The sequence below is a fragment of the Peromyscus maniculatus genome, chromosome 20 (genome assembly GCF_049852395.1).
Source record: "Peromyscus maniculatus bairdii isolate BWxNUB_F1_BW_parent chromosome 20, HU_Pman_BW_mat_3.1, whole genome shotgun sequence".
Lineage (NCBI taxonomy): Eukaryota > Metazoa > Chordata > Mammalia > Rodentia > Cricetidae > Peromyscus > Peromyscus maniculatus.
Window position 1 is genome coordinate 5,244,263 of NC_134871.1, and position 14,408 is coordinate 5,258,670.

At 44.6% G+C, this 14,408-nt stretch overlaps 1 protein-coding gene across 1 annotated transcript in view; it reads right to left on the bottom strand.

Moving 5' to 3' along the window:
- Nucleotides 1-14,408, bottom strand: part of Fer1l6 (fer-1 like family member 6) — a 127,336-nt gene that overhangs the window by 95,163 nt on the left and 17,765 nt on the right. The window contains exons 7-12 of the mRNA XM_006990681.4: nucleotides 13,927-14,083; nucleotides 13,006-13,192; nucleotides 11,889-12,081; nucleotides 9,053-9,402; nucleotides 3,741-3,849; nucleotides 1,505-1,688 (exon numbers count right to left, since the gene is read on the bottom strand). Coding sequence (XP_006990743.1) covers nucleotides 1,505-1,688; nucleotides 3,741-3,849; nucleotides 9,053-9,402; nucleotides 11,889-12,081; nucleotides 13,006-13,192; nucleotides 13,927-14,083 — 1,180 coding nt within the window. The remainder of the gene's footprint in view (nucleotides 1-1,504; nucleotides 1,689-3,740; nucleotides 3,850-9,052; nucleotides 9,403-11,888; nucleotides 12,082-13,005; nucleotides 13,193-13,926; nucleotides 14,084-14,408) is intronic.

Genomic DNA, 14,408 nt, shown 5'->3' on the forward strand with positions numbered 1-14,408 from the left:
TGCTGTGATGTTTTAGAAGGTTAGAGACCTTTTTGGAGGTGGAACCTCACTGGAGGAAGTGATCACCGGATGTATTTCCTGGCCGCACTTCCTGTCCACTCTCTACTTCCTGATAGTAAACATAATGTGACCAGCAGTAGTCAGTTCTTCTTCATCATAGTGGACTGTATTCCCATGAAATACAAGACAAAATAAACTTCTGCTTCAGTTACTTTTGACAGGTATTTTTTTTCACAGCAATGACCAATACATGGCCAGAATTAAGGACACAAAGAACCCTAGGATTTGTACTGACCAGAGCTTGTCATTTACTGGCCTTGGAGAGAAAGGCAAAGCAGAGCTGGGGGCTGGAGCAATTTCTCAGTTAAGTGGGTGTTCTGCTCTTACAGAGACCCCCATAACCTTCACTCTGGATCCAGGGGAATGGATACCATATTCTGGACTCAGCAAGCACCTGCACTCACACGTGCACACACTCACACACAGACACACACAGGCACGTAATTTAATAAAATAGATCTTTAAAATGTGGAAAAGAAAAACAAGCGACTGTGGGTTGGAAGACTCTGAGTAGAGGGATCTGTCTAGAGATGGGAAAAGAAAGATGGGGAAAAAAAAGTCTGTGGAGCAGTGTATAAACCACCCAAATGGGGGCATCTGATCGGCCTTTTAGGAACAGGACCGTCTGAGGAAACAGACTGGGAAATCGGTTCCTAGGGGAAGTGTCCAGGCTGAAAAGAGCAGAGGGCTGAAAAGCAGTGGCATGGCCTTGATGTCATTGTGCAACATCTCCAGATTCCAGTCTCCTCACACGTCAAATGAGGACAGCGATGTGCTGCATGAGAATCCACATTAGCGACTACTCACGCATATAGCCCAAGGCTAGGCCAGACAATACTCTTACATGCCTGTTTTTTTTTTTCTTCTCATGAATCTCCCGAGCATTGATTGATGGGGCTTTCTTCAAACCAACTCTGTAATTTTCCTGGTATGATTGACTGCATATTTGCATGAATTAAAGAGTTGTGAGGGTGAGGATGGATGCCCGGCTGTTTTCTAAGATGGTCATTTCGAGTGCCTCACCATCATTCTTTAGTTTCTCAATTACTGTGGCAAACTTAAGGTCAGAAATTACACATTCAATAATCCCACCAAGTCGAGTTACTTGGTGGTGCCCTGACAAGAAGGATAATCATCACCTGGGGTTTGGGCGGAACCTTAAAATCCTCTCCCTAGCTTACCATGCTTCTGGGTTAAGAGTAAAGGGGACTTCATGTATGGTAACCATCATGGCTGCTCTGCCTTTAGATGGATTCCCTGGGTGTGTCATGGAGGGCTGCGGGTTTAATAGTTATCATGCTTCACCTGTTCCCAACTTCTTCCCGGCACTGAGATAAAACTTGTGTTTCTTATTTTACTGAAAAGCTGAATGAAACAGTCCCGGGAACTGGCAAAATTCTCACCCAGCAGAAACTTTGCCCTCACTTGCCCTCTCTCCTCCTACCTGTTCCCTTCCGTCACCAGAGGCTTCTCCGGGTGTGTGGTGGAGGCCATGGAAATGACACTGTCGTGGGCCACGTCTCTTTCTCCTTCAGGCAACAGAGGAAGGACATCCTCTTCCACCAGCTCAGCCGATTTCTTCTTACTCCCATGATGAGACCCTCCATCGATCAGGTTCCCAAAGTTACCTTCAGAAACAACAGCAAGCGGGGAGGGGCTGGGAGTCAGCAAGTGGGATCCGTCAGCTTGGCGTACCCACGCCCTCTCCCAACCAGCAAATAAGATTCAGGATAAAGGCAAAAAGAGCTAATGATGGAGAACCAGAAAACTCGATCGACAAAGTCAATGAGTCTCATCTTCTTCTTTGTCAAAGCTACACAAAGTACAAATTAAGAAAGACAGTTGAGAAAAAGGAAGTCCACTGGAGATTTTAAGTTTTTTATAGCCATGTTATTTTTATCTATCGTAATTTTGTTACATTATTTTGTGTAAGTACATACACTCATGAGCAAGTGTGGAGGTCAGAGGACAAGATGCAGGAATTGGGTTCTCTCCGTCCAGCTGCCCACCAGGCTTAGCACCAAGTGCCTTTGCTCTCTGGGCTATTGGCACTTTGAACATCTTAGTGTGTCGTCTATCCTACCAAAACTCATCACGGAGACTTGACAAACTATCATTGTGGATGTGTTATTTTGTAATCAAGTTTTTTTCACTCAAAATATTGGGAACCTTCTCAAAACTGTTTCTTCTCCAAGAAAAGACTTTTTGTCTGAGTATCCAAAAGGCAGCATCATGTTTTAAAAAGTAAGAGTGAGTTGGTATTGAAAGACAGAATGGTGGTTGTGGAGAGGATTTCAAATAGGGTAGGTTTTGTGCTGTGCACATCTTCATATAAGATTAGGTCTCTCCAGCATTCACAGGGACTGAGCAGGTCTGCTCCAGTTGGGGGTCCTAGAACTGAAAGAAGTGGACACAGGCCCCCATTACTAAGGAAGAAGCAATCTCAAATTGATAGCCATTTTGACATGAAAATTTCATTTTCTCCAAGGAAGTCTTCATGGGGAAGCAAACTATTCTTAAGGGTACCGCATGCCCAAGCAGCAAAGAGCTGACAGAAAGTGAACTCAACAGCGTGACTGGAGCTTCTTCATCTCATAGTGTCAGGTCAGGACTTGTCCTTTTTTTCTTTTCTCTTTTTTTTTTTAAATTTTGCCTCACTATTTTTTTATTTATATACTTTTCTTCTCTCTTTTTGCTCTACAGGTCCTTTGTGTATATATAATGACTTCCAGTTTCATGTTTTTAGGGATTCTTGAGTGTGAGAATGGATGGGTCTCTGTTTCTTTGTGCCTTCTCTTGGGCTCTTTTCCTTCTGTTTGTTTGGACCAATTCTGATGTGTTCATTTTTGTTTTATCATACCATATATCATATTATACTATATTACATTATTAATCCCTTAGAAGCCTGTTTGTTTTCTAATGAGAAACAGAAAGAGGGCGGATCCAGATGGGAGAAGAAGCTGGGAAACTGGGGGAGAGAAAATCATGACCAGGATAAACTATGTGAGAAAGAAATCTCTTTTCAATAAATCAATAAAAGGGAAGAACAGACAAAGCCTCTGCTGTCAGAGCTAACTTTCACAGTTCTGACAGACATCTGCACCCTGTGGACATGCAGACACGGGGTTCTGTGCCAGCTCTCCAGCTGTGTGGCTCAGAAGGACTGAATCCCCCCTCTACTTCCTTCTGCCCTGTTGCCAGAACTGCCTGAACGTGAATCTGCTCTTCTCGGCTGGAATGCATCCTCTTAGCTGAGCTGCTCCTTGGCCGAGGGAGACGGCAGGGAAATATAGCCATAGCAGCTACTGAATGTCTGATGCTTCGTATCAGTCCATCAAACCTTCCCGTTCTGTCAGGAGTTGCTATCTTTCCCATTTTATACACGAGGGAAACAAGACCCAGAGAAATTGTCAGCCCAAAATAATAGAACCAAAATTAGTAATCCAAGTCCCTGAACCCAAACCTATAGTGATTACTGTTAAACAGACAGACAAACAGCAGCTAGATCTGTAGGAATAAATCTACTCTTTATGTGACATTGGGTAGATAAGGAACTATCAATTCTTGTTGAGGTGCCACCTGCCATCTCCACCACATCATAATCACACCTTCACGTAAGGCATTAACCCATTTTTTCAAGAAATAAACTTGCCCCAAACACTGCATGTGTCTGCTCTTACCAATAGAAACTTCAAAGCTGATGGGCTTGTCTCCAATCTTCCGGTCGATCATGGTAGCTTCAAAAAAGGCTCCAAAGAGTAAAAACTCCTCATATTTTTCTGGTGTAATCTACAGAGAGAGAAAAAAATGCTAGACAGAGCTGGCTTCCTTTTCTCACTAGAAAGCCAAGTTAGTGAAACTCGTTTGGTCTAATGGAATTCATAGACACCCGAGTGTCCGTTACAGCTGGAAAAGTCACGTCTTGCCACTGAGCAGACCGGCAGCAATCATGGCCATAACCCCATACAGTCAACATAACTGTTTGGGGTGCTTGCATGTCAACATAACTGTTTGGGGGTGCTCACATACATTGATTATTTGTTCCTTATAACAACTTTAGGAGCTGGGAACTTGGACCATTCCCATTTTACAGAAAAGGAAACTGAAGGAATGGAAGCTTGTGTTGTTGAGTAACTTTCCCAGGCATTCTGATTACAGACTCTGGGTTCTTTGAGCTTAGCATGTGCTAACCTGTGGCCTTGTGCAGACCCATAGTCAAAGTTTACTTCCTCAAATAATTAGGAAACTCAGATAAAAAGAGTGAAGAGTAACACATAGGCAGATGTACCAATTGATCCTGTGTTTCTGAGGCGCCATACACAGTAAATGCTGTTGCAAGGATGTGAATCACTTGTACGTGAATCACAAATGCTTTTATATTGAAAAGGACATTAGAGTTACCTACTCCAACCTCTACCATTATAAAATAAAGCTCAGAAAATTTAAGGGGCTTCCAAGCCCCCCAGCAAGTTAAAGTCAGCTAAGGTATGAGACCTGGTATTCACCATGGCTTTTTGGTCAAGGAGGCCACAGATGGTCTGGAAGACTGGATTATGCCAAGCCATAAGACAGGAACCATTATGCATTGGTTCTCAACCTGTGGGTCACAACCCCTTTGGCAAACCTCCAGCTCCAAAAATATTTACATTATGATTCATACTATAGTTATGAAGTAGCAATGAAAATAATTTTATAGTTGGGGGTCACCACATCATGAGAACTGTATTAAAGAGTTGCAGCCTTAGGAAGGTTGAGAACCACTGCACTATGAGGTAATACTCGATTCTTTGCAAGTAGCTCTTCCCAATGTGGAATGTGTAGACAACTTGGGCAGCAGATGTCACTGAGGCACAGTGACCCAGCATCACATTTCTGAGTAAAGATTCTAAGTAAAGTGAAGACATACAGATGGGTTCCCTAGCCTTGCAGCTGGTTTACTAAACTCCATGGAAAGAACAGAAAGGCAGAGCTAAGGAAACTAAAGAACTGTGGCCTCACAGATGTAGGGTTCCATTGAATAAGAGTCCTGAACCAGGCCCCTCAGAGAACAAAGGATTTACGGTAATTGGGTAAGAGGTGACCTTTCCCATAGCACTGGAATCCAGGAAATGTTTCTATTGACCAGAACCACAGGGCAGGGTGGGACACAGTGCTGGAGCTTAGTCACTGTCTGTCCATCTACCAGCCTCTTATCTTGGAGTCCAGGGGCTGAGTTTACTCTCTGGGAGGAGGGTGAAAACCACAGAGACTAGAGGAAAAGCAGACCATGTGACCTCCAGAATAGCAGATGTCACAGCCAACCAGCCAACTGGGCAAGTGGCATCCATTTTCTGGCTGTTGCTTTCTTTGTTTGTGACAAAAGTATCCCAACAGAGCCTGGAACACTTGGTAAAAAGCAGACATATAAACCCTACAAACAGTAACTACAATAAGTAGTTCAATAGTTCGAATTATCTGCTAATTCTCCACGTTCTTCAAGCTCCAATTTAAAGGGCCCTCTCTTCCGGAAGCATGCCTTAAACTGGAGAAAGATGATACATAATGCTCACTGAGCTCACAAAGTGAGTTGCACACCAGTATTCATCTCTCTCTGCTTCCTGACTGTGGATGCAGTGTGACTGGCCACCTCAGGCTCCTAAGCCATGGTATCCTGACCATGGTGGGCTGTATCTTCAAACTGTGAGCCATAAAACCCATTTGAAGTTGGTTTTAGTCAGTTGTTTTCTCACAGAAAAGAGAAAAGCAGCTAGGAAAGAGGTTACATCCTCTGCCCAAAGAGACAAACAGAGGTGAGCATGTCACCAGTGGTTGCCCAGAGGGTGACCACTGCACTGTACTGACACAATTTAAATCCAGCTGTCTTGCTCAGAGGCCTAAAATTTTAATCACTGAGCTTTCTTGTTAGGGAATAGTATTTTAAGATGTGTTACTTTTGTTTATGTTGCATTTGTTTAACTCCGTGAAGCTGTGTTACTGTGCCTGTTGAAAACATCTGATGGTCTAATAAAGAGCAGAACAGCCAATGGTGAGGCAGGAGAAAGGATAGGTGGGGCTGGCAGTCAGATAGAATATACAGAAGGAGAAATCTGGGAGAAGAAGGGGGAGGAATGAGAGAAGAAGTAACCAGAGAAGGAGGAGGCCAGCCACACAGCCACACAGCCACACAGCAAGCCACGGAGTAAGAAACAAAGAGAGGTATACAAGAATAGAGAAAGATAAAAGCCCCAAGGCTAAAGATAAATGGGATTATTTAGGTTAAGGAAAGCTGGCAAGAAACAAGCCAAGCTAAGGCCAGGCATTTATAATTAAGAATAAGCCTCTATGTGTGACTTATTTGAGAGCTGGGTGGCAGGCCCCTCAAAAGAGCTAAAACAAACAACAACACTTTCTAACCCCATAAATGACAGCAATTTATAGCTCCTAATGCATTCATCACTTCCTGCTTCCTGTTGGATGTATTTTGCATGAGTCCTCTCCCCTTTTACATCATAAGCTCTGTGGAGTTAGGCTCTGGATTTACTCTTGCTCATGTTGAGCAAGATGCTTTTTATGAAGCTGTTCAATCAGCATTCACAGAGTTTAGAAATGGTCACATTCCCAGGCTGGCTATGGTCTGCGAGAGCGAGGCAGAGGAGAGAGAAGCTTCCATAAGTAATGAGGGACGCTAGGAAAAGGCAACATCAGAGGGTCTCTTGGTGTCCAGATGTGCAGTGAGGATGCTGCAGCCATTGACACTGGGGCCCTGTGACCCTGGGAAGCTGAAAAGGAAAAAAGACACAGCAAGAAAGGATTGATGAGGACAGGTTGAACTTCTCAGGCTGCGGGAAACATAGAGGCCCTGGGTAGCAGCTTTAAAATGTGTCCACAAAATCTTAGCTAATTTCCCCCTAACTCAATTCCGGAGTTCTGCATAAAGGCCGGATAAAATGATTTGTTCCTGGCAAGAAGAAGAAATACAGCAGAAATATCAGTCTGTGACATCATGGCTTGATCATGTCCTTGCTCCCTTTTATATCACCACTCTAGGAGGAAGGAAATGAACTACCATGCTGTAACGATACCCAGAATTTATGGGAGGCTCCCGATAGTAAGGAATTGCATTCTCATGCCATTAGCTAACAAGGTGCCAAGGCCTCCTGAGTGTCATGCAGCCATCTTGAGATGAGTCTTCCAGTCCTGTGACACCTTCAAAGGATCATAGCTTCTACCAAGATCTTAATGAAACTTTTCTCCAAGGAACGTTGGGACCAGAACCCTTGTAGTAAGGTATTCCCAATAAGCATTGGATGTCAAGCCACTAAGCTTTGGGCTGACTTGTGCAACAACAGATGCCTAATGAGTCTGACAAACTATCGCCACCAAGACACCAAGACGAGGAGAGGGTGGAGACATAGAAGTACCAGGATTATCCTGTGTCTACCTCCTTCACTACAATAGCCCAGTAGCCTTCTCTATATCTTGATTTATAGAAAAGTCCACTCTCTACCCACCTCCCTTGCTTTCTGCTAGAGTATCTTCCTTCAGGAACCCTCTTAGATTATGAAAATCTCCTCATAGCTTCTTTCTTCTTGGATATCTCCATCCAATGTGGCTCACAGCAAGAATGGCTACCAGACAGGCAGATGTAGGACATATATGCTTGAGCAACCATAACACATCACACAAGCTACCCACCACATGCAAAGTCAAGTTTCCAATGTTGGCTTATATTCTGAACATGCGTGCGCGCGCGCGTGCGCGCGCACACACACACTCACACACACACACACAGCGTGTGTGCGCATCCGCTCACTGCCCCATGCAGACCATGCCAATTCCAACCCCAACAAACTGATAATACACATTTCTAGAGAATGTTTCCCAGATGAGCATCCAAGGAGAGGTGTGGAAAGAGCCAAGACACAAACAGCAGGCGGCGAGCTCTAAATAGCCGCTCCTCGGTGGAGGGAGCAAGCCATGGGTAGCAGCTATAAAGACATTGCAAGCTTAACAATGTTCATGCTAAAAGATCTGATGACAATTTATATACACTTTCTCGTCAGCCCCCAGAAGTTGTCTATGACAGAGCGACCTATAAGACCTCATTTAGCTGAAGAATAAACGGGAACCTAGGGCAGTGTAGTTTTAGAGCCATGAGTAAAACTAATGCCAGGGTTTCCAACCCCTGCTCTGAGTTCTCCCCGGTGGTTTCTTAGGATCCCAGTTGGAAAAATAAATAGTTCTTGCAAGGTAAGGATGATTCTCATACTGCAGGCCTGGGATCTTCCCAGCTTCCCTAGGAACAGACAACTCTGGGCAAGCAGTTATCATCTCCCTTATGTTGACCTGAGAGACATTCCCAGAGACAGAATTAGCCAGGCTCTGCTGGAATCAGCCCTCCTCTGCTGCTGCTGACATGCAGAACTCATCCACTTGTTTGACTACAAACCATGCAATTAGGATAAAACGTGCGAGGACAGTCACAGTTGATGCTCGTCTTGACACCCCAGTCTCTTGCCCGTACTACAGCGTTGGGCTGGGGCAATGCTGATGTTTTAATGGTGGGAACTCACTGAGGATGGGTGTTCTGAGGGGCTGTGATTTCATCCTGGGTTTATGAGGTTTCTCACGTTCTCATCCCCCAGCTTGTTGCCAGTTCTCCTCCCCTTTCTTTCCTCTTCCTATATGGTCCCACATCCAAAAAACACTCCAACATAATGCAGCCAAACAAACTAGACAGCAGAGTTTCCTCATCCATCAAACCACCCTCTCCCATCAAGGTCTCCGACCACTTTTATGTCTCCTTTGAGTTCCCATGAGATCCACACTTGAGAGGTTCTGAAGAAGTCTAGTATGAGCCACACTGCTTGCAAGAACAGAGGGCATACCCTGGGACTCAGCACTAGGCCAGCATAATTCTGCCAGGAAGCTGAGACCTGTATAGGCCAGTGCTGTCTCCCTCTGCCCTGGGCTCCTCTACCGTCAGGCCCAGAGAAGCCATGCTCACGCCTACCTCTGGGGGGACTGTGAAAGATTCCACCTCCACCTCCATGGAGTTGGTCTTGTCAGCTGCCTGCTGGGCTCTGCCGTCCTCGGTTTTGTCAGTCTTGTCCTTGCTTGAGCCTTTAGATTTGGAGTCTTTGTCTTTGGAAGACAGCTTCAGCTCCTTCAGAGCTTTGGAGAACTTAGACTCCTGGGCACCCCCGGAAAGGATTTCCACGGCAATTTCCACCAAGATCCGGCCCCTGAAGGCCACACCTTCCCCAAAGCCCTCATTCAGCTCCTGGTAGTCATCCATGAGACTCTGGTTCCTGGGAGAGCCGTACAGGTTAATCCAGGCAGGTCCAAAGGTGGGAAGAAAGCCTAGGGAAAACCCAAGTGTTAGGGATCTTAATGAACTTCCACCTTTACCATGTTTGGTTTATAGAAGTTGCATGTAAAAATACACAATATACTTACAAAAGAAAATATTGAAAAGGCATCCCCTCCAAAGACGATATTTTGCTCAGTTTCCATCTAGTCTTTCTTTTACATATTTACACTTTTCACCCTTGTGACATTACAGAGGGCACTGTGCACCCATTTCCCACCATTCAGTCATCAAATGTTTATTTATTCCTAACATGAGCTAGGCAACACACTAGATGTTTACATTAATATCTACATTATAAACATTGTATATGTGTGGTGTTGCAAGAACAAGTGATAGGTTGATGGACCATGGAGGAACGGGGTGAAGGGGTTGTGAACCGGCTGGAAAGAGCACGGAGAAGAGTATGTGAGCTGAGTTTGGACAAGTGAGAGGTCTTAAGGCCTTGTTACGGATTTTTCTCACTATCTTAGTATCCTTAAGAATATGTTAAAGGGATTCTCACCAAATTGAGGATGTAACCGTGTCTCTTAAGACCATTGTGGCTACCACGTGAAGGCCTACAAGAACGGTTGTGGGCAAACTGCTTTGGGAACCATTTCACCATGAAAGCTAAGGGCACTGTAGCTTGGACTAGAAGGGTAGGGTGGTAGAGACAGTGAGAAATGAATGTTCTAAAATAGTTCCTAAACATTGAACTGAAAAGACCTGGTGATTTTAACTCATTCCTGTCATAAGGGGTTTCTCAGTATAGACCATCTGAGAAAATGTATGCTATCCATGAGAATGTATGTGAACACAATGTCCCTTGATTTTTCAGCACTTGGAATCAAACCCAAGGCCTTCCACCTTGTAGGCAAGTGCTCTTACCACTGACCTACACCTTCAATTCCATGCATGCTCCCTTGTGGAAGGGAAAACAACATATTTCTGAAGACTCCACTGGGTGGGTTCAAATCCCAGCTTTGGGACTTTGCAGCTGTGTGAGCTTGGACAAAATTCTTCACTTCCTTGTGCCTCAGTTTCTTCATCTGGAGGAAAAGCTAGTAGTGCCTACCTCACCTATCAAGATTAACAGGATAGTATCTATCAAGTGTTTCATATGGACCTTTGGGACATGCCCTACTATTATGAATAAAGAGGGAGTCATCATTTCTTTATCAATTTGCCCACAGTTGTCAAGTAAATGTTTACACACACACACACACACACACACACACACACACACACACACACGCACACACGCGCGCGCGCGCGCGCACACACACACACACACACACGCACGCACGCACGCGCGCACACACACACACACACACACACACACACCCATAAATGTCTCTTTTCTTCCACCTTGACTTCTCTAGACTACATTCTATCCCTCAGATTCTGTTCTCCTTTGAGTAAACTTAAAGAAGCCGCAATATTATTGCTAAAAAGGATAGAAAGATTTTATGGTTCTCTGGTGTCTACTTCTAAAACATAAACATATATCTTTCTGAAAACCATCAAGAGGCTCCTAAAATGCTGTGAATAAAACATGTTAACATCTAGTTGAGAAAGTGTAGATGGATGAGTGTGTGTGTGTGTGTGTGTGTGTGTGTGTGTGTGTGTGTTTATATATAAAGTGGTAAGTGCTGCTGCAATATCAAGAAATAGACAACATAATTCATTGAGGGCTTTCTGTAAAGCCAATCTGTGAAGGACATAAAAATACAGAAATACACAAGTCTCTGCTCTTGGAAAATACTCATCTAGTTAAGAGAAAATAAAGCTAATGTCATCTCTACATGACATATGATTAGATCTGTTTAACATATACATATATGTATGTTTGTATTTGACCATTTAATTGTATATATTTGTGACATATGTATATAGGTATGCATGTATATATGTGCATTTGTCAACTGACATACATTTGCAGTGCAGAGAAAGATTGTTATGAATTTAAATGGGGGTTAATTTAGAATTCTTACACACCAATGTGATTTTGGAAATAGTCATTTACCGAGCAGGGGTTCTTCCCCTGCCTGCCTCCTTCAGCACTCTGTGGGTTACCTGAGGCTCTCCTGGCTCAATGAGTTCACAATCACCCACAGCCCTTGCCACCCTCACACTGTTCCCATCAGGTGACTGGAAACATAATTTTTATGTAGGAGGGAAAATCGACCACTGGAATATGCAAAAACTGTTCACACAGAACCATGCAAAGACATGTAGGAGGACAGATTTGGCCTATAGATCTTAGTTTACCAACCTTTGGTTTTATCAGAATTCCATTTTGTGACACATCTCAGGTAGGTAGCACTGGTCATGGAAGACCTGAGACCAGAGCTGGGTTTCATCCACTAGCTTAACTGAGCCAGGCCACAGACCACAGAACCATGAAAGGTGTTAGCACATGCTTACGTGGCCCACTCTCTTTAAAGGTTACTATGCCTTTGAGACCTCCTTCCAAGTCAGACATGGGAAACTCTACCTTTATCTCCATCCTGCTCATTGGAGATCTTCTTCAGGTCAATGAAGTGGGTTGCCAAGGCGACGTCATTCATGCTGCCTTCATCCCACACCTGAATTTTCACCCTCCGGCACAAGGGAGGGAACATTTCCTTGAAGACCACCTGCTCATGCCACACAGGGTCAGCACAGTTCTTTTGCACTGAAGTTCGCCCCTAAAAGTACAGCCAGGAAGAAGTGAGCCATGGAAATAAATGGCTAAAGAAAACACTTCAAAGCATCTGGGGATAAAAAGGGAATTACCAAAGACGAGCTTGCTTCCCAGGACACCTATGAAAACCAACTGCACCCCATTAACATTATTGGTGACCTAAATGCAATGTGGAGCATTGGGGCAAAGGCGTTGTTCTTGGAAATTTCTACTCAACAGGTAAGTGTTGGGGTGAATGCCTGTGTCATGAATATGAGCTGTTCTATACAGCTCCAGGAAAGCAGCAGACATAGCTAGACCCTGAGCTCATGTCTACGTAAAGACGCAGGTGCATGTTATATATGACCTTCAGGGAATCAGGGCTGCAGCCTGGGCCTCTGTTTCCTTGCCATACATGGGAATGATGTCCTATATGCCCTCCAAATTCAACCCAAGTTAGCAATACCCCAGCATTCACTCCTACTGATGGGAAGGGACAGGGTCATATTTTGAAAGTATAAAATACATTCAAAGTTTCAAAGTTCAGTAAGGCAGAATCCAGCTTTGGCCATGAACCTAGGCCTTGATTCTTCCGATGGCTCTTGAGAAAGGAACAGAGGTGTCTAGCAATAGGAGGACTACCTGGAACATTGGGAAATAGGTCAGGGGGGAGTGGTAATTCTCCAGGGCCTAGGGCCTGGTACTTGCTTAGAGAAATAGCCAGAGGTGAGGAAATGCATGTTTCTCCCTGACCCTAAGCTGCACCGATCCAACCATAGCTCCTCTCTACAAGGTCCAGTGAGGTACGAGAGAGTAAGCCTCCTCTACACTCCCCTTCTTGTGACAAGGTCTTCTCTGGGACGCTTTTAACCTGATTTCATTTGGTGAAAAAATGTTCTGGATGCAGAGCAGGACATAATTGTCACTACTGGTGACACAGTTTCCTCACCGTCTGCCCAGCGAAGGACACCTCCACGAAGGGATCCACGAGGTCCTTACTGTCGCCCACAAACGCTTTGGTGACGTTTGCCATAATGCTGGAGTTCATTTTGGGTAACCCTTCTGCTCTGTACAGCCTCACATAGAATCTGGCCCAAGGTCTCTCTGATGGAAATCCTTGAGGGATCAGAATGTTCCTAGAGGGGGAAAGATTTTTTAAATGAATGGGTCTGTCACTCAAGAGTAAAGAGAAAGGGCAGGCGCAGGTTGGAGGCAGAAAGAAAAATCTGGCTATAGAAAAACGCCGGAATTCATCACTAAACCAAGTTTTCATTCTAGTTCCTTCTAGAATTTAAATTTTTTTTGCCATAAACCAGTGGTTGAAAGTTTGAAGACAAAACAGTTACACGTGGATAAATCATACAATCTCAAGAATGGCTTATTCACATAACGCATACACTTAAGGCTCAGGAAACATGGAAAAGGAGGTAGGAAGACAGAGCAGAGGAAAACTGCCGCACAATAGTCTTTTCTTTAAACAACAACAAAAGGACACAAAGAGGGGCATAGGGAAGAGGGGTTTGATCCGGGAGGGGTGGGAGTGAGGAGTCGGGGGGAATATGAACAAGATGCATTATATGAAATTCTCGAGGAATTAATGATAGCAATAATGATAACAATAGAATGGCTTATCTAAAATAAGCTGTTACAGGGAAACAGTGTTCTTGTCCCAGAATCTGAGCTCCCGAAAAAGCCGCAGCTTTGAGAAGATATATTCAGGGGTTGCTGACAGAGCGGGGTCTCTGGCGGACAAGCCATGAGCTTGGCAGCATTCACACACCCATACGGAAAGGAGTGGAGAGAGGAAAAGAGACATAAAGTGGACAGACAAATAAGTTCTCTTTTAGGGCTCTCGGTGGGTCGGCCTCACTTCTCTATTTGCTCCTCAGCGTCGAAGGTTTTGGGGTTGGTCTTTAAGACATCGCCTTTCCCGGTCACACTGATGTCACACTTCAGGTAGCCCTTGGTGCCAGTCCTGATGTCACCAGGGTCTGTAAGCAGTGCCCACTTGTCGCAGAATTGGTGACCTATAAACACATCTTGTATGTGCATTCTTTGCAGACGGGCCAGTGGCTCCCACATCCCTTCCCACACCCACAGGCTCCTGGTTCCCTCCTTCTACTGCTTAACATAGTAGCCGTCCCCAGATACCCCCAGTCCCCAGGCTACCCACTCTCTTCTCTTCCCTCCTCCTCCCTTCCTTCCAATCCTCTTGTCTGACTTTCTTCTCCAACTGACCATGGGTATTTGGGAGACCTTCAGTCTAGAGAACCACACAGAAAAACGCCCAGCTTTGCTGATCAGAGAGTAAACCGAAGAAGAGTAAGAAAGCAAGATGGGAAGGAGGGGCTT